Below are 25,945 nucleotides of genomic sequence, written 5' to 3'. Positions count from 1 at the left end.
GCTTGTGTTCCTAGCTCCAACAGTGTAGTAATACCTAGCTAAATGCTTGTGCTCCTAGCTCCAACAGTGTAGTAATACCTAGCTAAATGCTTGTGTTCCTAGCTCCAACAGTGTAGTAATACCTAACAATACACAACAATACACACCAATACAATAAATAAAATGAACGAATTAAGAAATATCAGGATGAGCAATGTCAGAGTCCGGAATATAAATATATATCTACAGTATATGATGGTGTGTGGTTATGGACAGTATATGGATAGAAACGGTGTGTACAGCAATAGTTATATAGGATGAGCCTTGACTAGAATACAGTATATAAATATAAAGTGGGTAAAACACTATGTAAACGTTATTAAAGTTTTCCATGTCTATGTTCATAGGGCAGCAGTCTCTAAGGTGCATGGTTGAGTACCGGGTTGCGCCGGCTAGTGACAGTGACTAAAGTTCAGGTCAGGGCACTGGGCAGGGGCCGGCTAGTGGTGACTATTTAACTGTCTGATGGCCTGGAGATAGAAGCTGTTGTTTCAGTCTCTCGGTCCCGTCATTGATGCACCTGTATTGTCTCCGCCTTCTAGATGGTAGCGGGGTGAACAGGCCGTGGCTCGGGTGGCTGAAGTCCTTGATTATCTTTTTGGCCTTCCAGGTGCTGTAGATCAACCAATCAATTACATTTATTCATAAAGCCCTTTTTACATCAGTAGATGTCACAAAGTGCTTATACAGAAACCCGGCCTAAAAACTCAAACAGCAAGCAATGCCGGTGTAGAAGCACAGTGGCTGGGAAAAACTCCCTAGAAAGGCAGGAACCTAGGAAGAAACCTAGAGAGGAAACAGGCTCTGAGGGATGGCTAGTCCTCTTCTGACTGTGCCGGGTGGAGATTATAAGAGTACATGGCCATTAAGGCCAGATCGTTCTTCAAGATGTTCAAACGTTCATAGATGACCAGCAGGGTCAAATAATAATCACAGTGGTTATAGAGGGTGCAACAGGTCTGCACCTCAGGAGTAAATGTCAGATGGCTTTTCATAGCTGAGGTTTCCAGAGGTCGAGACAGCAGGTGCTGTAGAGAGAGAGAGAGTGAGGGAGAGAGTTGGGCTGACCTCACCACCCTCTGGAGAGCCCTTCGGTTGAGGACGCTGCAATTGGCATACCAAGAGATGATACAGCCCGACAGGATGTTCTCAATGGTGCATCTGTAGAAATGCGTTAGGGTCTTAGGGGCCAAGCCAAATTTCTTCAGCCTTCTGAGGTTGAAGAGGCACTTTTTGCGCATTCTTCACCACACTGTCTGCGTGGATGGGCCATTTCAGGTTGTCAGTGATGTGCACGCCGGCCCTCCACTGCGACCCTGCTGATGTGGATGGAGGCGTGCCCTTCTGTAGTCCACGATCAGGATGTTATTTTCCTGGCACCGCTCTGCCAGGGCCCTCACCCCACTCCCTGTAGGCTGTCTCGTCATTGTTGGTAATCAGGCCTACCACTGTTGTCGTCTGCAAACATGATGATTGAGTTGCGTGGCCACACAGTCTCTCTCTCTCTCTCTCAAACACACACCCTCATGGACAGCATAAATATATGAGTTATTCAGTAAATACCTCTTCATCAAATAAAATCACATTGTATTGGTCATATACACATGGTTAGCAGATGTTATTGTGAGTGTAGCGAAATGCTTGTGCTTATAGTTCCCGACAGTGCAGTAATATCTAACAAGTAATCTAACAATTCCCCAACAGCTACCTAATACACACACAAATCTAAGTAAAGGAATGGAATAAGAATATATACATATAAATATATGGATGAGCAATATTAAAGTGGCATTATTAAAGTGACTAGTGATCCATTTATCCATTTAAGTGGCCAATGATTTCAAGTCTGTATGTAGGCAGCAGCCTCTCTGTGTTAGTGATTGCTATTTAACAGTCTGATAACCTGAGATTGAAGCTGTTTTTCAGTCTCTCGGTCCCAGATTTGATGCACCTGTACTGACCTCGCCTTCTGGATGATAGAGGTGGGGGGGAACAGGCAGTGGCTCGGGTGGTTGTTGTCCTTGATGATCTTTTTGGCCTTCCTGTGACATCGGGTGGTGTAGGTGTCCTGGAGGGCAGGTAGTTTGCCTCCGGTGATGCGTTGGGCAGACCGCACCACCCTCTGGAGAACCTTGCGGTTGTGGGCGGTGCAGTTGCCGTACCAGGCGGTGATGCAGCTCGACAGGATGCTCTCGATCGTGCTTCATTTGTGCGCTTACACAGTGATTACAGGTTACATACCTCTCTCAATTCAATGCAAAGGGCTTCATTGGCATGGAAAACATATGTTTACATTGTCATAGCAAGTGAAATGATTAATAAACAAAAGTGAAATAAAAAATACAAAATGAACAGTAAACATTACACTCATAAATGTTACAAAGGAATAGAGACATTTCAAATGTCATATTATGGCTATATACAGTGTTGTAACGATGTGCAAATAGTTAAAGTACAAAAGGGAAAATAAATAAACATACTGTAAATATGGGGTGTATTTACAATGGTGTTTGTTCTTCACTGGTTACCCTTTTCTTGCCGCAACAGGTCACAAATCTTGCTGCTTTGAGGTGGTGTTTCACCCAAAAGATGTGGGAGTTTATCAAAATTGTATTTGTTTTCAAATTCTTTGTGGGTCTGTGTAATGTGAGGGAAATATGTGTCTCTCATATGGCCATACATTTGGCAGGAGGTTAGGAAGTGCAGCTCATAATTCCACTTTTCTGTATTTTGATAATTAGCGGGTATTGGCCTAATTCTGCTCTCTCTCTCTCTCTCTCTCTCTCTCTCTCTCTCAATTTCAATTCAATTCAAGGGCTTTTTTTGGGCATCGGGAAACATCTCTCTCTCTCTCTCTCTCTCTCTCTCTCTCGTCTCCTCTCTCTCTCCTCTCCTCCTCCTCTCTCTCTCCTCTCTCTCTCTCTCTTCTTCTCCTCTCTCCGTCTCTCTCTCTCTCGGCTCTTTCTCTTCTCTCTCTCTCTCGTCACAGCCACCCCCCAACCCATCTTGATTTTACTGTCTCTGTTCAGGTGAATCCCCCGGTCAAACAGCCCAACCAATTAACACCATTATCCATCTACCTGTGCCTCTGCCATCTGATAAAGAAGCTCAACCCCTCGTCCTACTTCTCTTCCTCCTCCTCATCTCCCTCTCTCTCCCTCTCTTCACGTGGACGTGCAGACAGCTGTGCACAGTTTTAATTGACAGGGTCACTCGTGCTCTACGAACTGAACATCTTTGAATTTCTAATTAAGCAAGGCTGGGGTTGAAGTGCAGGAGAGGAGCAGGCTGGATGAATCCATCCCCCTCTTCTTTCCCTCTTCTATCTCTCTCTCCCTCATTAGTGTTGGGGTCAGGTGGGGTGTTTCTGTTTGCTACAAAGGTAAGGAGACAGCATGAGGGGGAGGTGAGCTTTTACTGTTTCTGTTTATATTGTAGGAAGGTCAACTCAGTAAGGTCATCCAGATGCATTGTGGGCTCTCGTGTTGTTTACAACAACATTCAGTCAGGAGTCCTGGGTAGAAGGCCAATCTTTTCAGTATCTCTTGTTTGTCTCTCGAGTTGGGCTCATATTTGTGTTAAATATTTGGAGATGGTATATAGCCTACCTCTTTCTTATGTGCCTGGTTGGTTTACTTTGGTTGGTTTTGTCTGCTGGTTTTGTCAGCTTACACAGCAATGGACAACTTCCCAAATGCCTGTACCGACAGTCCCACCCGGAGCCATAGAGCTCCATGCAGCCTGTGTGATTTAGCGGGGGTGGATTATGAGTGCACGCCCCCTTCTTCCCTTCCTCCCTCCCTAAAACCCTCCCTCCCTACCTCTCCATGGTCTCTCCAGAGAGCTGCAGCATTAATAACAGTAAGTGGATAATGTCCTAGCTCATATGAACATTCGGATGGAGGCTTAACCATGGCTTAGCTCCAGCCATCCAGTCACAGTGGAGGCAGGGGAGCTGGGGAATACCACTGTGTGTGTGTGTGAATGTAAGTGTGTGTGTGCAGTCCTGCGTTACTTCTTCTTCTACCATGCCTTTCCACTTATAACTAACCGTGTCCTAGAGCTGCCATTAAGAGCAGCACCTCACCCACCTCCTACTGCCTCTGTGGGGTCAATCTGTGGCCAGGCCAGGTGAGGCAGAGAACATTAGAGCCGTCAGCACCGACATCAACAGGGCAGTAACTGTGATGATAATTATCATAATGACGCCTGGTCCCTTTGCAGGCATTACATGTCCCACCATTGTCTTCCAAAGTCACTGTCATGGTAACTCAGTCTGTACTTTACACAGTGCTATTTTAAAGCTTCCTTTGGAGAGTGTGCTAAAGAAGAGCCATGCAAAACATTATTCATGTCATCCTCAGACATGTTTTTACTGGGACTGGAAACATTGAACATCTGTTTCTCTCCATCAGTTCAGTTCCATACCCATGCCTGACTACAACCTCTAATCTTCTCATCCATGTGTGGCGAGACAGTACTCTGTACACACATGCCGTACTAGTGCATGCATGCATAATTACACATGTGTACACTCAGGTGTATGACAGGGGTGGGTCTGGTCCATTTCCCCCTCACTCTCTCCCTTTCCATGTTACACCGTCTACTTCTATCTTTCCACCTCTTCCCCTCCATCTTTGTCTCTCTCCCTTTCCCTCTCTCTCTCCCCCATTCTCTCATTATCTCATTCTCTCTCTCTCGCTCTCTCTCTCTCCCTCCATCTCTCCAGATGGCCCCTCTCTCAGGGAACGTTGACACCAGATGTGCAGTTCCAGTGTCGGATCAGGGACCAGCTGGGCTGAGAGTGCCAGTGGTTCCGTTAATGAAAATGGCTCTACTGTGTGTACCGTGGGTGTGTGTGTGTGTGTGTGTTGTTTTCTCTGGGGCAGTAGCATGTGACGGTAGTGTTGGTCTCGGTGGGTGAGGGCTTAGAGGGTGGGCCACAGTGAGTTGCATCGCTGCCCGCACCAAACCCAACCAGCAGCGCTCAACTGCACAACCACCGAGCCCTATCGACACAGCAGCCAGACTGAACAGCCTGAATGCTCTTCTGTCTGCATCACCCCCCCACACCACCCTGTCTCTCATGCTATCTCTCTTTCCCTCTCTGTCATAGTCAGACATAATTATTATTTCCTTTACTTATGGAGATTGGCAAACATGGCTAATCACTAATTCATTCTACCTCTCTTGAAACAAACACATGATGTTACACATACTCTAGGGTGGAATATGTTGCGTTCTATCCGCTGGAGGAGAAATGTGTTGTTGCAAAATAATTACTGATTATTGGTGTAAATGAGGAAGAGTCCAAGCTAATGTAGTAATGATTGTTCCAGTCTGATAAAAGCTGGAAAACACAGTTGTTCACTGAAGGAGCTGTGGCCACATGCTGAGCTCTGTAATTTATACATTTGTTCTGAAACAATTTATTACTACAGCTCTTTCTCCTGATCAATTAAATGATAGACGAACAATAGGAGGAAAACTTCCATAGGGCTGGCGTTAATTGTAGCTACAACAAAGGGAAATGAACTAAGAGAAAACATGTTGTTCTGGAAATTAAGTGTCCAGTGGCCGATGGAGATAGACGAAGATGAGAGATGTTTGAGTAGCCTTGAAGAAGTGTGTCCGACTGGAGTCAGTCGTTCCTCATTTTCCCTTTACAAACTGATAGAGGGAACAAAATGGCTGCCCTTCATAAGCTGGGTGGTATAGAGCTCTTAGGGATGCTCAGATAGAGGGCTTCTTCCTCTTTAAATTCTACCCTATCCTCATGAATCCACCTCTCCCAGGGCCGTTACATCCTCTCTCCCTCCCAGCCGCTCCGTTCACTAAGTGAATGGATGGATGGCCTAGAGGAGCAGAGGCCAGTGTCTCTCCTCCGGCCCAGGATGGGGTGAAAGAGAGGACATCCTCTGCCCTCTTCCTCCTTTCTCCTCTTCCTCTTTTGATCTCAGGCAGATCAATGAATTTCCCCTGTCTGTTACACTCTCATGTAGAGAAGAGCCTGGTGAAGGGTTGAACTGAGGTCAGGGAGAGGAGGAGAGAGAACAGGAGAGAGACTGCGAAAGGGAAATGTTGGTGTGTAGGTCGGTACATTGGGACTAATGCGATGAAGCAGAATAGATGAACGCTCTTTCTAGGGGCTCCAGTTAAATTACATTACAACTGCATTGAGCTTTAAACTGTAAACGAGTAAAAGTCCATTGGATAGAGTACGTCTGACATGTTGCTCCTATGATCTTTCCTGCTGCTAATTTCATTCCTCTGAGCCAAACACTATTCACCTATACAGGGACATACCTTGAAACGGTGTATTATTGTGTGTGTAGTTATACAAGGGAACAAGGGCTTTGTGTCGATTGCATTTTACGTTTAGATATGATATCAAAGCTTCATCTAGATTATCGGATACATGATGTACAAGTATATTTAGGAAGGATGATATTTGCAGGGGAAACCATGTCATGTCCTTTATTGCTGTGTATGTTGTTGTGTTGGCACACGGTAAGCCACTGTATATGGCCAGAGAAAGAGAGGGATGAGGACAAAAAAGAATGAGGTCTTTTGTAACACATCTGTTTTGTGTGGGATGTCCTTATGATAAATCCATCGTCCAATAGTCCTATCTTTAAATGAATATAACCCAGCAACCAATTAACCCACATACACCTGTCATAACTCGTGTTACGGTCGGTCATGACCTTGCCATGGAACAAATGATATATACTGTATACTGTAAATATACCTTTTCAATGGAATTTATGTCCTCAAGGCATCCCTACAAATGAGACACTGGTATCAATTGGGTTCCCCTGAATAAATACAAGTCAATACAAAATATACAAACCCACCAAAATGGTTGGAATGATCTCAGCAAATGGCTTAGCCCAGCAAAGCATTGGAAATAACCCTGGTGTCTGATGAGTTTTGCTGCCTTGGAGCTGGGAGCTGAGGCTTGCAGTGCTATTCTAGTGAAGTTTGTGTGAGGTTTATAATTCCCCTGCTGCTGCTGCGGTGGATTAGGTTGTCTGCTGAGCACATCCAGAATGCAGCTGCCTCACTCCCGCAGCACTACACATCTCTAAATGTGTTTACTGAGAGACCCAGTCAGTGGAAATGTGTTTATATGACATACTATTCTCAATCATGTGTTTATCTACATTAACAGCATGACTATGTATATATCCTGACTGGCTGAAACTAAGTTGGTGGTGTTGGTTCTAACTTGTTTACCTAGACCTATGGTCATGTTTATCTAGACCTATGGTCATGTTTATCTAGACCTACATTGGTTCTGTGTTATCATTTTAGACCTGATGGTCTGATTTACTTAGACCTCCAATGCGTCAGTTTATCTAGACCTTTGGTCTGATTTACCTAGACTAAAGCATGTAATGTTTTATACGTAGACTGATGGTCATGGTTTCCATAGGATCCTCGAATGGGTATGTGGGTTTACCATAGCCTTGTAATGGTTCAGTGTTTTATCTAGACCTATGGTATGTGATTTAGACAGTCATGATAGACCTATGTATTTTACTAGACCATGTCGTCAGACCTATGGTCATGTTCTAGACCTTGTATTTCTAGACTAGTCATGTTCCTAGTTGGTGACAGTTCTAGACTATGGTCATGTTTATTAACATGTATGTACTGAACATGGTCATTACCTTACTATGCATTGTTACTATGGTCAGGACCATAGTGTCTTACATGCTTTACGCTGAGGTTGTATCTTGACCTATGGTCATGTTACCCTAGACTAGCATTCGCAGTCCATGTGTGTGTTACCTAGGACCTTCAATGCATGTTTATCTAGACTCCATTGGGTTTAGCCAGCATGTTTATCTAAACCTATGGTCATGTTTACTAACTATGGCCTTACTAGAACCTATGGGTATGTTTACTAACCGGTTCGTTGTACATAGCCTATGGTCAGTTCTTCCTATTGACCTTTTTATGGATCATGTTTACTAGACCTCAGTGGTCATGTTATACCTAGGACCTATCGGGTCATGGCTTTACTCCTTTAACTATGGGTCATGATTTACCTAGACCTTTTGGTCATGGTTTTACTCTAGACCTGTTTTAGTGGTATGTGTTTACTAGACCTATGGTCACTGTTTACCACGACTATGGTCCATGTTTATTAGACCTATGGCATGGTTTACCTGACCTCATAGGTCATGGTCTCTAGACCCCTATGGTCATGTTTGACCTTAGAACGGCCGTTACCTGAAATGGGCATGTTAACTAGACCTCATGGGCATGTTTACCTAGACCTGGAATGTGCATTGTTTACCTAGACCTATGTCAGTTACATATGCGTATTTTAACCCTAGACCTATGGTCATCGTTTACCTACTATGGTCATGTTACCTAACTATGGTATGTTACTAGACGTATGGTCATGTTTACTAACCATGGTCAGTAGTTCTACTAAGACTCATGGTTATGTTGACTAGACTGTCATGTTTATCTAGACTATGGTCATTTTTCCTAGACCTATGGTCATGTTACTAGAGCTTCTATGGTCTTTTACTAGACCTATGGTCATGTTTACTAGACCTATGGTCATGTTTACCTAGACTATGGTCATGTTTACCTACGAGCTCTATGGTCATGTTTACCTAGACTATGGTCATGTTTCTAGACCTATGGCATGTTTACCTAGACCTATGGCATGTTTACCTAGACCTATGGTCATGTTTATCTAGACTATGGTCATGTTTTACCTAGACCTAATGGTCATGTTTATCTAGACTATGGTCATGTTTACACTAGACCTATGGTCATGTTTACCTAGACCTATGTCATGTTACCTAGACTATGTCATGTTTACCTAGACCTATGGTCATGTTTACTAGACCTATGGTCATGTTTATCTAACCTATGGTCAGTTTTACCTAGACTATGGGTCATGTTTACTAGACTATGGGCATGTTTACCTAACCTATGGTCATGTTTACCTAGACCTATGGTCATGTTTACCAGACCTATGGCTACTGTCTTACCTAGACCTATGGTCATGTTACCTAGACTCTATGGTCATGTTTACCTAGACCTATGGGCATGTTTACCTAGACCTCCTTGGTCATGTTTACCTAGACCTATGGTCATGTTTACCTAGACCTATGGTCATGTTTACCTAGACCTGACTATGGTCATGATCTTGCTGACCTAAACCAGACACTAGCGTATGCATGTCTTTATGTTTACCTAGACCTATGGGCATTGTTACCATAACCTATGGGCATGCTCTTTACCCTGGAACCTAACCAGGTGGGCATGTTTACCTAGACCTGCATCGGAGCCATCCTGTGTTTACCTAGTCTATTACCTAATGGTGCATGTTTACCTAGACCTCTATTGGTCATGTTTACCTAGACCTTATGGTCAGGTTTACCTAGACCTATGGTCATGTTTACTCTGGACCTTATGGTCATGTTTACCTAGACCTATATGCGTTTCATGTTTACCTAGACCTATGGTCATGTTTACCGTAGACCTATGGTCATGTTTACCTAGACCTATGGTCATGTTACCTAGACCTAATGGTCATGTTTACCTAGACCTATGGTGCATAGTGTTCCTAGACTTGGTCATGTTTACCTAGACAGCGCATGGTCATGTTTACCCCTAGACCTATGGTCATGTTTACCTTCAGACCTATGGTCATGTTTACTACACTAGGACTATGGTCATGGTTTACCTAGACGCTATGGTTTCATTGTTTACCTAGACCTGATGGTCATGTTTCACTAGACCTAATTGGTCATGTTTACCTAGACCTAATGGTCATGTTTACTAGACTATGGTCATGTTTACCTAGACCTATGGTTCATGTTTTACCTAGACCTATGGGCATGTTTACCTAGACCTATGGTCATGCTTACCTAGACCTGATTGAGGTCATGTTTACCTAGAGCTAATGGTCATGTTTACCTAGAACCTAATAGGTCATGTTTACCTAGACCTATGGTCATGTTTACCTGAACCCTGAGCATGGTCAATGTTTACCTAGACCTATGGTCATGTTTACCTAGACCTATGGTCATGTTTATCTAGACTGATGGGCCATGTATTGACGCCTACGACATAATGGTCATGACTTCTACCACCTGGACCTACTCGTGCGTCACGTGTTACTCACTCAGACCTCATGGTACATGTTTATACTAGACCAGGCATGGCATGGTTTACTGCGTAAGCTATGGTCATGTTTACCTAGACATATGGTCATGTTCGTGTTTTTTTCTGACCCTGCACGCAAGCTGAAGCTCTATCTGTGATAAGAACTCAAACTATTTCCAGAACAAGTGCCTGCAGGTACTCTAGGTCCCCTGTGACGCTACCGGTAACATATAACCAAGATACATAATGATGTTTATGAACTGATACACAAAACGACGCCGGATTCAAGACATAGAATATTTGAGTTTAAATTGTTATACAAATTATTGCAACCAATAGAATGTCATATACACTACCGTTCAAAAGTTTGGGGTCACTTAGAAATGTCATTGTTTTTGAAAGAAAAGCACGTTTATTGTCGATTTAAAATCAAATGAAATTGATCAGAAATACAGTGTAGACATTGTTAATGTTGTAAATGACTATTGTAGCTGGAAACGGCAGATTTTTTTATGGATTATCTACATAGGCCCATTATTAGCATCCATCACTCCTGTGTTAATCAGGACAACAGTTTTCAGCGGTGCTAACATAATTGCAAAAGGGTTTTCTAATGATCAATTAGCCTTTTAAAATGATAAACTTGGATTAGGTAACACAACGTGCCATTTGAACACAGGAGTGATTGTTGCAGATAATGGGCCTCTGAGGGGTGGACGAGCAGGAAGTGATGACAGACTGTCTCAGACTGTCTCCACCAGTATCTCCCTGAGAAATACTTGTGCGTATTGTGTGCGCAATTGCTGTACCGAATGTTATAGCTATATGCATATTTTGGGGTGGTCCAGGGATGAAAATGCTGTCGACCACCTAGCTAGCTAGCATTATCATCTAGAAACTAAACACTATAATGTCAAGAATTTGCATATCTAGCTTATCACTTCGGGGCCTGAAATGCCCCATAATTCAATTTGCGATGATTGTACATCTGCTAAGAAAAGTCTGCCAAAACTTAAAACCTCAACGTCAATATGGAGTCAACATGCAAGTGTAATAAAAACGAATGTAAATAAGTTAGAAATTGTGCTACTAATGCACAAACACGTCTCATAAAAGTATTGATGTTTTTGTTTGGTTAGCTTTTGGAAATTGTAGAAATAAAACACTTTTCCTCTTCAGAAGTAGCTAGGCAGGCTGACGTTAGTTAGCAAATTAATTTGCTAGCTATCATGCAGTAGGCGTATATTAATATATATTCTGGGCAAGGAAGGTCCATTTTAAGAATCATTCCTTACCTCCCTTGTCCTTTGCCCTGCAAGTGTATACTCGTCAGACGTCATGATACATCATCAGAAGTGTCCACTTAATTTGAGGGCTGAGAGTTTGAAACGCAGCCTGGGTTTGTTTCTTCACTGTGTATCATCAATAGTAGTCCCAGGGAGAGTTAGTGCTGGGGCATTTTGTGTTCCTGTCCATGACATGATGTTTTCCCTTGTGGTCTGTCGGTGTGGGAGGCTGTGTATCCCAATGGGGAGCTGAAGGTCAGAAGAGAGACTCTACAATGCTGAACCATATTCCTCAACCTTCTCTTTCCTCTCTTCTTCGTTCCTATCTTTCTAGCTGTGTCTGTTTCTCCTTCTCTTCCTCCTCTTTTCAGCTTTCCATTGTCAACTCCAGGTCATCTACAAGACCCTGCTAGGTAAAGTCCCCCCTTATCTCAGCTCGCTGGTCACCATAGCAGCACCCACCTGTAGCACGCGCTCCAGCAGGTATATCTCTCTGGTCACCCCCAAAACCAATTCTTCCTTTGGCCGCCTCTCCTTCCAGTTCTCTGCTGCCAATGACTGGAACGAACTTCAAAAATCTCTGAAACTGGAAACACTTATCTCCCTCACTAGCTTTAAGCACCAGCTGTCAGAGCAGCTCACAGATTACTGTACCTGTACATAGCCCATCTATAATTTAGCCCAAACAACTACCTCTCCCCCTACTGTATTTATTTATTTTGCTCCTTTGCACCCCATTATTTCAAATTTTATTTTGCACATTATTCCACTGCAAATCTACCATTCCAGTGTTTTACTTGCTATATTGTATTTACTTCGCCACCATGGCCTTTTTTTTGCCTTTACCTCCCTTATCTCACCTCATTTGCTCACATTGTATATACTTATTTTTTCTACTGTATTATTGACTGTATGTTTGTTTTACTCCATGTGTAACTCTGTGTTGTTGTATGTGTCGAACTGCTTTGCTTTATCTTGGCCAGGTCGCAATTGTAAATGAGAACTTGTTCTCAACTTGCCTACCTGGTTAAATAAAGGTTAAATACAAAAATAAAAAAATAAACTCCTAACTCACTTTTTTAATGGTTGTGTTATTTTTCTTTCACAATAGAACGTTGATTTCCATTAGGGTGCTTGTTGTTTTAATGTGTTATTTCATCACTCAAGAGACATTATTGATAATGATAATGGCAATCAACTAGCTGCACAGCTGGGGTTTGTGGTATCTGCTGATTTTAAAAAGCTGTTGTGAGAGAGAAACAAAATGTGTGTATGCACTGTGCATGTGTGTATGTTTAATTTAGCTTTCAATGCTTCCAAAATAAGTGAACCATTTTTCTCTCCACTGGTTTGTGTGTCTAGTTAACAAGCTGTCTCTGCGTTCGTGGGCCCACATGTTGCATCTTCAGAGAAGGGAACGTGGCATTCAGCGTAATAGTGCCCTTGGGAAGTAAGTTGAAGTTGCCAGTCTTGTGGAGGGTCAACAGTGGGAATCATGGTGGCGGTGTGGGCTTTGCCCCCCTGGAGAGTGGAATGGGAAGGGGATTTAGAATCCAGGGGATTTAGCTGACTGCTACGTTTGAGAAGAGTGACCTAGTGCTCTTTAAATCCTCTGGGTACTTTTCAGGGAGCTTGGGGAAGGTAGGCATCCTGGTAATGCAGCATCAAGCGCTCCATAATGGCTGGGGATATACTGTGATATGCTTACATTTTTGCTGCAATAGCCTTTGACAATGGTGAGCTGCTTAGTAGAGCAGGCAGTGAGGCAGGGGCATGGGATTTTAAAATGTGCAGGTCTTTATATGACCAGGATAGGCTGTTAGGAGCTTACCCTAAAGTTGAAACCATTGAGATATTGACTACAGTGCAGTATACGCTGCACTTCAAAGTTCACTGTGTCCTCTCTCACCTGCCAGACAACATCCCTCCCTCTCTCCCTGTCTGTCTGTCCCCTATGGCAGAAGCCATGTTCAGGCAATTAGGTCCTCGTTAACCACGAGTGGTTGTTGTTGTAATTAGCAGAACCACTGGGCTGCTTCTCTCACCTCTGATGACATCATGGTCACTGGAGGTGCAGGGGTTGCCACGGTGTTGCCACGGTGATAACTACCTCAGCCGCGATGAGGTATCAAGGCCAGAACACATGCTCATCCACCGGAGGATATGGTGTGTTGTTGTGTTCTCCCTCCTTACACCAGGACAAGGACTAGATATCACAAGTCTGTCATATTGTGTGTGTTTATGTGTACTAGCATCCATGTCCTTGTACTGTATGTGCCAGTCATTCATTCATTCATTGCATGCATCGCTATATATGACCTCTTCCTCCACGGATATGTCAGTGTTGTCTTGATCCTCCTTCTTGTTCATCTCTCCATAGACGATTGGGTTTGGCATATGGAGACGTATGTGAAATGTGAGGACGGAGCCCCAGACTGGCTCCAGTGTCAGCAGGCAGAGATAGTGGCTGGCGAGGCAGAGGCAGGCAGAGGCAGCCTGGCTGTCACAGCAGTCATCTTCAGATGATTTAAAGGGTTATTACACTGCCCACAGGGGAAGAGCCATCCCTTCCTTATTTATTTCTCCTCTCTTTCTCGCTCTCTCTCTTTCTCTCTCTTTCTCTCTCTTTCTCTCTCTCTGCTGATGGTGAGATTTCTGTGATCAATCACTGCGTGTCAGTTATAGCAGTGCCATGACCAAAGCCTGGCCGCGGGCGATGGTGAAGGCAATAAAAGATTTGGAAGGGTTTCACCTTGATGAAATAATAAGATAAAACAGCAGACAATAGAATCAACTGTGTCTGATTTCTTAGGGTGGAGAGCCTACGAATGAGCTATATTGATAAAGAATGTGTGTGTCCATGCTGATCTCTGGATGTGGCTGTGTGGTCAGGTACATTGTTAAGGCACCAATGTTTAGTCTCTACTACTAGCTGGATGTATCATCTACAGTGTATAGAATAGCATTGGCATTAACACTTTCCTCTCCACCTCGGGTCCCTAGCCCTGGTCAGTCAGATGACCCCGGAAATCGAATAAGTGAATGAAGAGCAGAAGCTAATCCCCGGATCTGTCCCCAGTTAGTCTGCTTATAGACCAGCGGTCAGCCGGCCGGGCAGTGGGCGCGCTCAGGCAGTCGGTCGTCCTGCTGTTGGGCTCGCTGTCAGCCATATGCTAGAGCTCTGACCAGCCATTGATGTGCTGTCTGTCTCTGGGATGGCCAGATTGCTAGACGATTGTATCAGAGCACTGTGGTTTGATGTGACAGCCGGTCCTTTGACTGCCACCACCAGTACAGTGTTCAGTCTGTGGCCACATCAACATGATACGGACTTCACAGGACATGACATTACAACTGTCAACAGAATGATGGTATTAGCTGCAGTAGTGCAACAAGGCAGGACTGTGTCAACTGAAAGATCTGCTGACTAACCACATCATTGTTTAATAATAGGACTGGAATTACTGAGTTTGTTAGTTCAAGTTGAACTTGAACTTGTTTGTTTCCAACTGTCAGTCCAAAGTGATTGACACCCTACAGTTAATGGAAAGTCTGTTAGTGGAAAGTCTAGTCATTGTTTGACCCAATACTACACAGAGCCCTACAGACACACAGCTTAACACGTCTCTAAAAGGGAGTGTGAGGCCAGTCTGCTGTCTTTTGCCCAGTTGGCAGTGAGGTGTGGTCCCTGTCCTGTCACTCAGCTGTCCCTGGGCCAGTGGGCTGTGGGCTGAGTCAGAGCCAGGATTAGAGGTGCTGAGACCTCCAGCTGTGCTGGGATCAGCCAGCCTGGTATTTACTGTTATTGTGCTCAGCATCACGTCACGTATACACTGTCCTCTGTCCTCTGAGGTTCATTTCACACAGCTCTGGTAATGACCTGCTATATCTGAATTTACTTTAACGGTTTTCTATTACGATTGCAGGCTTAGGATAAACCCCCCAAAATAAAACATTAACAGGCTTCTTTTACAGAGTATTTTCTTTTCTACCCTTCAGGGGGAGATGGATAAAGAGATGGGGAGTGAGGGATTTAAACAGATAGTGTGGAAGAGATGGAGGGATAGATTGTGAAAGCGGTGGCAGAACATTTTTGAAGGAGGAGAGAGTGATGGTTGTGGGAGAGATTAGTGCTAAGGTTTGTGAATAAATAAACAAGATGGTTTGTCAGAAGAGTTAGAGAGAGTCATGGAGGACGAGAGACTGCAGGCACAATTACTGCTGCTGTCGGGAGAGACAGGGATTTGTGTGTGTGTGTGTGTGTGTGTGTGTGTGTGTGTGTGTGTGTGTGTGTGTGTGTGTGTGTGTGTGTGTGTGTGTGTGTGTGTGTGTGTGTGTGTGTGTGTGTGTGTGTGTGTGTGTGTGTGTGTGTGTGTGTGTGTGTGTGTGTGTGTGTGTGTGTGGGGTGTTTTGTGTGTGTGTGTGTGTGTGTGTGTGTGTGTGTGTGTGTAAGAGAAGGCAGAAGACTGACAGAAGAAGAAGGGAAAACTGATTAAACCTAATTCCTGGAAGTCTGCCACACAAAGGCCTCTTGTGGGATGAGCGCTTATGTTTTCCTCTTTTTCTGCTCTCCTTCCTCTCTCTTTCACTCCCGCTCCCCTCTCAGATCCCTCTCAGTGCCAGCACACACAGCTGAATGGGAAGTAATGTTTGACACAGAGGCCCTTTGGAACATGTTACAGTGGAGCTCCCTGAGAGGAGTGTGGTGTGTATGTGGTGTGCGTGACGTGCTTGTGTCGTGTGTCTGTGTATGAGGTCTGTGTATGCAGTGTGTAGGGGCGACCGAATGTCCTCCGTCAGAGGAGACTCGTTGTGATCCCCCTCTGATGAGCTATCATCGGAAAGCTTTGACTGATTCCCCATGCCTATCTGTCTGTAGAACTGTCATCCGTAAAGAATTGATGCCATTTGCTGAGATGGCACTGCAGTCAGGCCTCTGATTGATAGTCCATCTTTATCTGCCCAGGTGCTCTGTGCAGGGAGCTGTGCAGGGATGGTTTCACGTGTCTATACTCTCTGGGTGTTGGACTGTGTTTTTATGTGGGAGACTAGTGATGCTGTCCCCCACTGCTACTTTTGACCCCAAACCGTCCCCCAGACTACGTCTCCGTCTACAGTCCTGATTAATATGGTGGGTGGCAGTGGCAGCAGTGGGTTACCGTGTGCCCAAATGTGATTAACATGGATTTGGGGTGAATAATCCTAATGGGTACTGTAAGCTGCTTCCAGGGGCTCAGTAGCGCCTGTGGAGGGGAGGGGGGGGGGGCAGAACACACCTGTTTCAACCCCCTAGCCGCCACGCCTTCCCCCTCCTCACTCGCATGGTGCTGGACTTGTTTTGATGCCACGCTTTCCCTTGGCACAGAAGGTTGGTGGTGGTGGCCTTATTAGCAGCTGGTATTCTACCAATACTGGCACATTATACATTACCCACCATCGTTCTTCAATGTGTAGTGGAGGGGTTTGTAGATTGTGTCTACCAGTATGTCTAAAGGTACCCCGTGCTGTAGAGCATGTGCTATTCTCCCGCAGACCCCGCAGGCCCTGAGATTGTTTCCCCTCCTTACCTTTCTGCTGATTCCCCAGTCAAAGGTCACGTTATCACGCTCTTCAGTGAAACAACCAAAAGGACGTGTGTGTATGCAGAAGTGTGATTATGGATTGGTGTGATAGCGTGGCATTACCATATTAATGAGCTTTCTCTTTGTCCTGAATGGCAGCTGTTGCAAATGGGAACATGTTTACTGTAGCCACGTCCTCCACCTGTTTACATTCTATAGCTCTAAACATATACATGCTTTGTGCCATCTGCATGTGTCCAGCAGAAAGAATGTAATCGTAGCCCGGCAGTAAACAAAGCTCAGAATATTCCTCCCCACTCCGCTCTCTCAGTTAGCTAGGCAGCTCTGCTCGCCACTGTTTGAACACGCTGGATGGTTTCGAGGCACAGATGGTCCCAGGCATTTTGTTGCTTCTCTCTGACACCACTTTTTTAAATTACCTCCCAGCAGAATTGGACCGATGGAGAGAAATGCTGAATTTCATGCAGTTTCATCTGCCTGTTTGCTGTTTTATCATTTGTCAGTGAGAAGAGAGGAGAGAGCAGCAGGCGTATTTGAGAAGATGAGTGGCAGCCATGTTTTTCTCTGGGATTTACACCCGCGCTCCCTCTGCTTCTCTCTGTCTCTCATTGTTTCTCTTACACACCTACTCTGATAAGCTGAACAGTTTAGTTGGTATTTAAACCTGAGCTTAGTGAGAACACAAGCACGTTTAGGGACATTATTTTGCATTATCAAGTTCTCTCCATTACGGTTGAGCAACCTTTTGCAACACCGCGCTGTGTGATCTCAGCGAAGGAAGACAAGTGCATATAATAAAGCCATTCTCCCCAGGCTATAGCTGCTTTAGTGAAACAAGGCGGATAAAAGGGAAGATTCAGATCCCTGACTCACACTCCCGCTGATGCATAACATTTTCACAATATTGCTAGAAGGTTTTATGATGCTAGCGACCACTCTGCGAAATAAAATACAACTTCAGACTCTCTCTCTGCTATTTCACTCTCTCTATCTTCCTTTCTCTCTGTCTCCATCTCTCTCTGTGTTTCTGTCTACCTCTGCTATTTCACTCTCTCACTCTCTCCCTATCTACAGTTGAAGTTGGAAGTTTACATACACTTAGGTTGGAGTCATTAAAACTAGTTTTTCAACCACTCCTTCAAATTTCTTCAAAACTATAGTTTTGGCAAGTCGGTTAGGACATCTACTTTGTGCATGACACAGGTAATTTTTGCAAAAATTGTTGACAGACAGAATATTTCACTTATAATCACTGTATCACAATTCCAGTGGGTCAGAAGTTTACATACACTAAGTTGACTGTGCCTTTAAACAGCTTGGAACATTCCAGAAAATGATGTCATGGCTTTAGAAGCTTCTGATAGGCTAATTGACATAATTTGAGTCAATTGGAGGTGTACCTGTGGGTGTATTTCAAGGCATACCTTCAAACTCAGTGTCTTTTTGTTTGACATCATGGGAAAATCAAAAGAAATCAGCCAAGACCTCGTAAAAAAATGGTAGACCTCCACAAGTTTGGTTCATCCTTGGGAGCAATTTCCAAATTCCTGAAGGTACCACGTTCATGTACAAACAATAGTATGCAAGTATAAACACCATGGGACCACGCATCCATCATACCACTCAGGAAGGAGATGCGTTCTGTCTCCTAGAGATGAACGTACTTCGGTGCGAAAAGTGCAAATCAATCCCAGAACAACAGCAAAGGACCTTGTGAAGATGCTGGAGGAAACAGGTACGAAAGTATCTATATCCACAGTAAAACGAGTCCTATATCGACATAACCTGAAAGGCCGCTCAGCAAGGAAGAAGCCACTGCTCCAAAAACGCCACAAAAAAGGCAGACTACGGTTTGCAACTGCACATGGGGACAAAGATCGTACTTTTTGGAGAAATGTCCTCTGGTCTGATGAAACAAAGATAGAACTGTTTGGCCATAATGACCATTGCTATGTTTAGAGGAAAAAGGGGGAGGCTTGCAAGCCGAAGAACACCATCCCAACCGTGAAGCACGGGGGTGGCAGCATTATGTTGTGGGGGTGCTTTGCTGCAGGAGGGACTGATGCACTTCACAAAATAGATGGCATCACGAGGCAGGAAAATGATGTGGATATATTGAAGCAACATCTCAAGACATCAGTCAGGAAGTTAAAGCTTTGTCGCAAATGGGTCTTCTAAATGAACAATGACCCGAAGCATACTTCCAAAGTTTTGGCAAAATGGCTTAAAGTCAAGGTATTGGAGTGGCCATCACAAAGCCCTGACCTCAATCCTATAGAAAATTTGTGGGCAGAACTGAAAAAGCATGTGCGATCAAGGAGGCCTACAAACCTGACTCAGTTACACCAGCTCTGTCAGGAGGAATGGGACAAAATTCACCCAACTTATTGTGGGAAGCTTGTGGAAGGCTACCCGAAACGTTTGACCCAAGTTAAGCAATTAAAAGGAAATGCTACCAAATACTAATTGAGTGTAAACTTTTGACCCACTGGGAATGTGATGAAAGAATTAAAATTTGAAATAAATAATTCTCTCTACTATTATTCTGACATTTCACATTCTTAAAATAAAGTGGTGATCCTAACTGACCTAGTGGCCTGTGGGCCACTTAGCCATTTCCAGTATGATTGGGCAAGAGATGGACAACATCAGAACCCAGCGATTGACTTATTGTCAAACACAGGACTATTATCTAATTGTACTAAATCAGGCCTTTTAAATGCCCCCCCCCCCCCCCAGATTGTGTTAAGTCCTTCAGTTTGTTATAAACATTTATTAAAAGCCATTTACCATGCCATCATTCCATATATTTCTATGTTACAGTATTTTCAGACACAGAAGGCTACAAACCAAAAATTCCCAGCTCCAGCTGTAGCTGCTGTTGTACAGTAGAAGGCAAGTTTCAGTGGGTAAGGGAGAGAAGTAGGTTAGGTAAGGTTGGGAGCAGGAGAAGCGTGAGAGTCAGTGAATGCGTAAAGAGACAGACGAGTAGACGATAATCAATTATAGATGTTGAAGTGTGGTCTGCGGGAGCTCTGTTACTGTAATTGGGAGAATGTAGAGAGAGAGAGGGATGGTGGAGGGGAGGAGAGCGTTCGCTGCCACCTACATCTTCAATTTACATTACATGACAAGAGGACGGGATGCTAATGCAACATGATTGTAGTTACTGCTTAACTGTTAACCATTCATGGTGACTGGCTGGCTGTCTGGCTGACCCGCAGGCGAATTGGAAGACTGAGACATTGGTACATCTCTGTGAGAGGAGTATGTCATGTACTGTTGCAACGTTAAAAGTTATGAAGGGAGAGGCACTCACTGTTATAGTTGAGACATGTCACCAGTCACATAGACAGACACCTAAGGAGTAGGATACAAGTTGGGGCATCAGTGGTTTAAATATCAGTAATTGGATGTGACCTGCTGATTGATGTTACGTATCATGTCGTGACCATTAGTAATCAGTAGCATCCTTACCCCCCTCTGCTCCTCGAGCTTCAGTTGCTTATACGTGATCTGTGTGTCTATTGTATAAACAATTGAAATGACTGTATATACTTTGTTTGCCGCCAGCCACGTCCTCTCTGTGAGTGGCTTTTGGTCTGTTGTCTGTGCTTGCCTGCCGTCGCTGCCTGGCTGCTGAAATGAGAGCTTTATAATAGGTAATGTTCTGGGCTCATGGCCCTCGGGAACGCTGGGTAAACGCTTGCCGTCTCGACTCTGAAGTTTCTCCTGACTGATTGCTGATGACTTTTTTAGGGCACAGACATGCTAAGTTGTTTATTTATTCAAAAATCCCCCAATGCAAATAACCCCCTCCCTGTTCCAGACCCCATTGGGTGTGTGTTGTCGCTCTCGCTCTCCATCTCTGGCTCTTTTTGATAAAGCATCATCAGCAACTGTTGGTAGTACGTGACCCGGGCAACTGTGTTAGTGTATGTGCGCGTGTGCACGAGCACGTGTGTAGGCTGTGTCATAAGTGTGACAGAAATGGGACAGGCCTCTGACTGCTGTTGAGAAAGTGACACGCCCCTGCAGGCTGTTCTCATCACATGGACTATTCAACAAACTCCAAGCTACTGTTCTGCAGACCTGTGTCAAGAGAGATCATATTATAAAACACCCCGTTCTACAGCCAGCAATGCCAGTAGTAGTCCTAGTTGTTGGACTCTGTTACAGCATTGGCCTACATGCAGTATAGACGGGTTGGTTGTTTAGCAGCAAAACCGACGCGTGCACAACTATGGGGAAAAACCCACTGGGCTGGCTTAGGTTGGTGACAACTATATTTAGTGTCCAATGTTTATTGGAAACCTAAATACATTTGCACAATGAGCACTTGTTTCTCAAATACATTGTTACAGATGTTGGTTAGCTAGCTAGCGAATTTGAGCCTTATTAGCCAGGAATTTATTTGCCATTGTAATCATTGGGCAAGCCGTGTTTTTTAAAATGTATTTATTTAATACATTTTTGGGATGGAAAACCGATTTAAGCGTGAACTCAAACGACTAAAACACGATATAAAGTATGTAGAAAAGATAATAGAGTGGATCTATATATTTTTTAAATAATCTTTAAGAACTAACAATCACCAAAATAGAAGCTAGACAGTCAGGTAGAATTAAAAATTCAAACAATGTTTTGTTGTTATGTTTGAACAAAGGAATACAGCATTATCCATGGCAAAACGCATAGAATTACAGAAAACTAGCTTTAAAACTGCAACATTTTGCATGGCAAAATGTGTAGAATTGCAAGAAATTGGATTAAAAATGTCTCTACGACACCAAGATGGGGGCCTCTGAAATGTTCTCGAAAATGTAGCTGTGCTGGTGGCCAGACCCCATTCATTGCCACGCCCCCTACCACGATCCCTGCCATGCACACCACCTAAGCCCCTTTTTGATCCAGAACAAAACCTGTTAGCATAACATGGCATCAGTCAAAACACCTCAAAACAGGACTTGGTATCAATAATAAGATAGAATTACCTGAAACGATTCTCCTCTTGTCATTGTTTCTAGTTATCTGGCCATCCAGAATCACAACAACACATGGCCTTCTGCCCCATTGAAGCGTGCGCATCGTTATTGTAACATCGTTAGATGTTATCATGCAAGATTTGCATACCTCTTTTATGATAGAGTACGTTGCGAGACCAAAGCCAGAACAAACAACCACTTGCTAAACACCTACTCTCTTTTTAAATCATTATCACTCATTTTATTGCTCACATGCAGTTTCAAGCCCTTTTCATCTCTGCTTTCTGTGTCTATGGTGTTTAGCCAAGTCGTATTTCTCAAATACTGTAGATAGATTTCTGTCTCATTTCGGGAGGCTTGAATCATGGCAAGGTTTAAATGATGGCCTTCAGCTACATGTACGGGACCAGTTTGTAATATTAGGATGCAGTAACCAGATGCACCACCACCTCTAGCTCCCCTCTCACCTCACATAATGAGGACTTCATGTAATGAGGCCCCTATGGTCATTTATATCCAAATATCTTCACATTGCACCATATTTTTACCACCCGTCATGCTAGAGAATTGAAGCCCATTTCAGAATCATTCTATTGGGTTGGGTTTCTACCTTCTCAGAGGTGTGCAGGGTTGCATCTAAATTCACTTTTTGCTGACCGAAATGTGTTCTCTCCCACAGTTGTGTTTTTTCCTTTTGTCCTCACTGTGGTGGAACAAATACAGCGGGAATATGTGGCTCTTACATTGTCACATTTACATTTGAGTCATTTAGCAGATGCTCTTATCCAGAGCGACAGTTAGTGCATTCAATCTTAAGCTAGCTAGGTGAGACAACCACCTATCACAGTCATAGTAAGTACATATCCTCAATAAAGTAGCTACCAGCAGAGTCAGTGCTATTAAGACAAGTTAAGTGCGAGTGTTCGGGCGAGAATTGTATTCTTTTTCTTCCTGAAGGCTTGTAAATTGTATTGCATCCGTATGGAATATGACGCTCAGCGTTTTCTAAAGGTGCAATGTTTTAAGTGGGGGTGTTACTATGGGGTGGAAGAAAGGCTTGTCTGAGTGAGTAGAGGAGTGACGTGTGACAGTGACAGAACCCACCCAGCCATATGGCTCTGTAGACCTGGCCAGGCCTCTGTGACTGAGACACCCCAGATCTCGTCTGCCACAGCTTCCTGTGATTGACAGCAGGACCTCGGGACTCTGGCTCCATCCCACACGATTCCTGTTTGACTAGAATTCTGCTCTAGGCTCTGGCTCTCCTCCAGTTATTTTCTTCACTCTGCTACTAACTGACAGAGTGCAACGTTATTTCTACACTGTATATTATTGTCCGTGAACTCTTAGTTTTTTTGTTTGTTGATCATCCAGCTTGGATTATCTACCCACACAGTGGATGAAACACTACATCCACTATATCCACATTGAACCTAGTAAAAAAATTAATGTTTAGAAAGAGTCTAACCCCCCTCTCTCTGTTTGTCCCAGTGTTGCGTGATGACTTCAGACAGAACCCCCAGGACATGGTGGTGGCGGTGGGGGAGCCTGCCACCCTAGAGTGCCAGCCTCCTCGTGGGCACCCTGAGCCCACCACCTTCTGGAGAAAAGACAAGGCCCGTCTGGACCTCAAAGGTGACAGGGTCACTGTGAGTACAGCACTTCTTTCGGGACACGCTCCTCTACGCCGACTCTCATTAGGGATGGCTGAGATATGCAAAATCCCTTAACCACCGCCTCCGTCTGGGGTAGCGTGACGTGGGTATAACCCCGTTTCAGTCAGTGGCTAGTAGTCACAATGTTTCTCGTCACTGAAAGCAGTGTACAGAGTGTCTGATTTAGACGTTGTTGCGCTGTCTCTGTCTATCTGTCAGGTACGTGGAGGGAAGTTGACCATCTCCAACACCAGGAAGAGTGACGCAGGGATGTATGTGTGTGTGGCCACCAACATGGTGGGGGAGAGAGACAGTGAGACGGCTCAGCTCTCTGTGTTTGGTAAGGACAGACTCACCCCCTGGTGCTTCCTGTAATAGCTGCACTTGTCAACATGCTACCTGTTTTTCGAGTGCTTGTAGACTCATGCTCTGTTGTGCTGTGTGTGTGTGTGTGTTGTGTGTGTGTGTGTGTGTGTGTGTGTGTGTGTGTGTTGTGTGTGTGTGTGTGTGTGTGTGTGTGTGTGTGTGTGTGTGTGTGTGTGTGTGTGTATGGTGGTTGTCCAGAGAGACCCACGTTTGTCCGTCGGCCGGTGAACCAGGTGGTCCTGGTGGAGGAGAGTGTGGAGCTCAGGTGTCAGGTACAGGGAGACCCACCTCCCTCATTACGCTGGAGGAAGGACGACGTGGATATACCCCGTGGCAGGTGAGGAGGGAGGGAGTGTCTGTGTGACTGTGTTTTCTATGAGTTCCTGCTGTGGTGGTTGAAACAGGTGTTCATATGGATTGTGAGACAGGACTAATGAGTCCCAGTCTACAGCAGGTAAACTCCTGACATGTTACTACAGCTTGGATCACAGTACCTAATATTATTTATCAAAGCCCACTGTCCTGTTCTTAAACCCAGATGAAATGTAATCTATTGCACTTACTATGCACGTGCTAGTGTGTTTTCAGGCTGACGTGTATGCTGTCCGTGTGTGTGAGGGATCCACAAATGTAATTTCTTTACTCTCCTTCATCCTTTCTATCTCTATTTCTGGATGTATAATTTAGTATTTGAGCTTTCGATTTTCTATGCTATAGCAGTCCTAGCTAGACTCAGAAATAATAATTATGTGTATATAGCTACACTACACATGGCCCCAGGTCTAACAATGTCCTCTATTTAGGCCATTACTTTGTATCATATCAGGACCATGCTGCCAATGGAGTCAATGTGTGTTTAAGTCCACAGCATAAAACTACATTTACCATGACTCTCTGCTCTCTTCGTCACTGTAACGGAAAACGCTCTCTCACAGTTTGTCAATATTTAATCCCATATGACGTCTTTGACCATATTGGGATCTGCATGAGAGGAAATGTGTTTTCCCTCCATGGCATAAGTGTGTATTTCTAAAGGAAGTAGCTACCCTAAAGTAGTGGTGTGAGAGTGTTGGTGGTGGTACAGCAGCAGCAGCATGTGTCTGAGACAGGATGTGGCTGTGGGGAGTGCTCTCTCAGACAGGGATAGAGTAGAGTCTGTCTGTCAGTCTGCTCACTCCTTACTCCCTTCTTCCCCATGTCTCCAGAAACATGCCCTACATCCAGACCAGCCTTCCTCCCTTCTCTCTTTCTTTCTCTCAGTCTCTCTCTTACTCTCCCTCCCTCCCTCTCTTTCCCCATCCCTCCATCCCTCCCAGACCGGCCCTCCAAGGAGGTGTGTATGTGGGTCAGAGACGTGACGTGACTGGAGTCTTCACAAGGTTCAGTCAGACAGACCAACTGTCCGAACCGACAGAAAAGCTTGAGCGATATTTTCCCCCTCACTTTTCTCACCTTCTCTTGGATCCGTGACCCCTCCCGCCATGTCCCCCGTCATTGTGTTTCACTGCTCTGCTCGTCTCACATGTCCAGATGGTATGGAAGACTAGACAGGTTTACAGGCTGCTGGTCTGTCTACTTCAGAGACCAGAGGAGGCCCCTTATAGGGATGAGTCCAGCTCCATAATGCTCCATGCTCTGTTGCCATGTCAAACCCTCTGCCCCTGAGTGATGGACTGTTAACCCTGCTCTGTTAGGACTGCTGTTTCTCTCACTGCTGAGACTAGCTGGCTGCTGTGATGCGTAGTGTATCTTTATGAATTAGTCATTACTGCCGAGTCTTTCTCATCCGTAGCAGTCTGTCTGTCTGTCTGTCTGTCTGTCTGTCTGTCTGTCTGTCTGTCTGTCTGTCTGTCTGTCTGTCTGTCTGTCTGTCTGTCTGTCTGTCTGTCTGT

The 25,945-nt window shown here is 44.5% G+C and overlaps 1 protein-coding gene across 2 annotated transcripts in view; it reads left to right on the top strand.

Annotated features, from left to right (window-relative positions):
• The window catches only part of LOC111950992 (roundabout homolog 2), a 104,313-nt gene that overhangs the window by 33,274 nt on the left and 45,094 nt on the right, over window positions 1-25,945 (top strand). For both annotated transcript variants that reach the window (XM_023968943.1, XM_023968941.1), the window contains exons 3-5: window positions 23,524-23,681; window positions 23,907-24,027; window positions 24,252-24,390. In XM_023968943.1, the coding sequence (XP_023824711.1) occupies window positions 23,524-23,681; window positions 23,907-24,027; window positions 24,252-24,390 (418 nt within the window). The remainder of the gene's footprint in view (window positions 1-23,523; window positions 23,682-23,906; window positions 24,028-24,251; window positions 24,391-25,945) is intronic.

The sequence above is a fragment of the Salvelinus sp. IW2-2015 genome, linkage group LG23, assembly GCF_002910315.2.
Source record: "Salvelinus sp. IW2-2015 linkage group LG23, ASM291031v2, whole genome shotgun sequence".
Lineage (NCBI taxonomy): Eukaryota > Metazoa > Chordata > Actinopteri > Salmoniformes > Salmonidae > Salvelinus > Salvelinus sp. IW2-2015.
The sequence above is the reverse complement of the archived record's forward strand: the minus strand, read 5'-3'. Positions and strand labels throughout refer to the sequence as shown.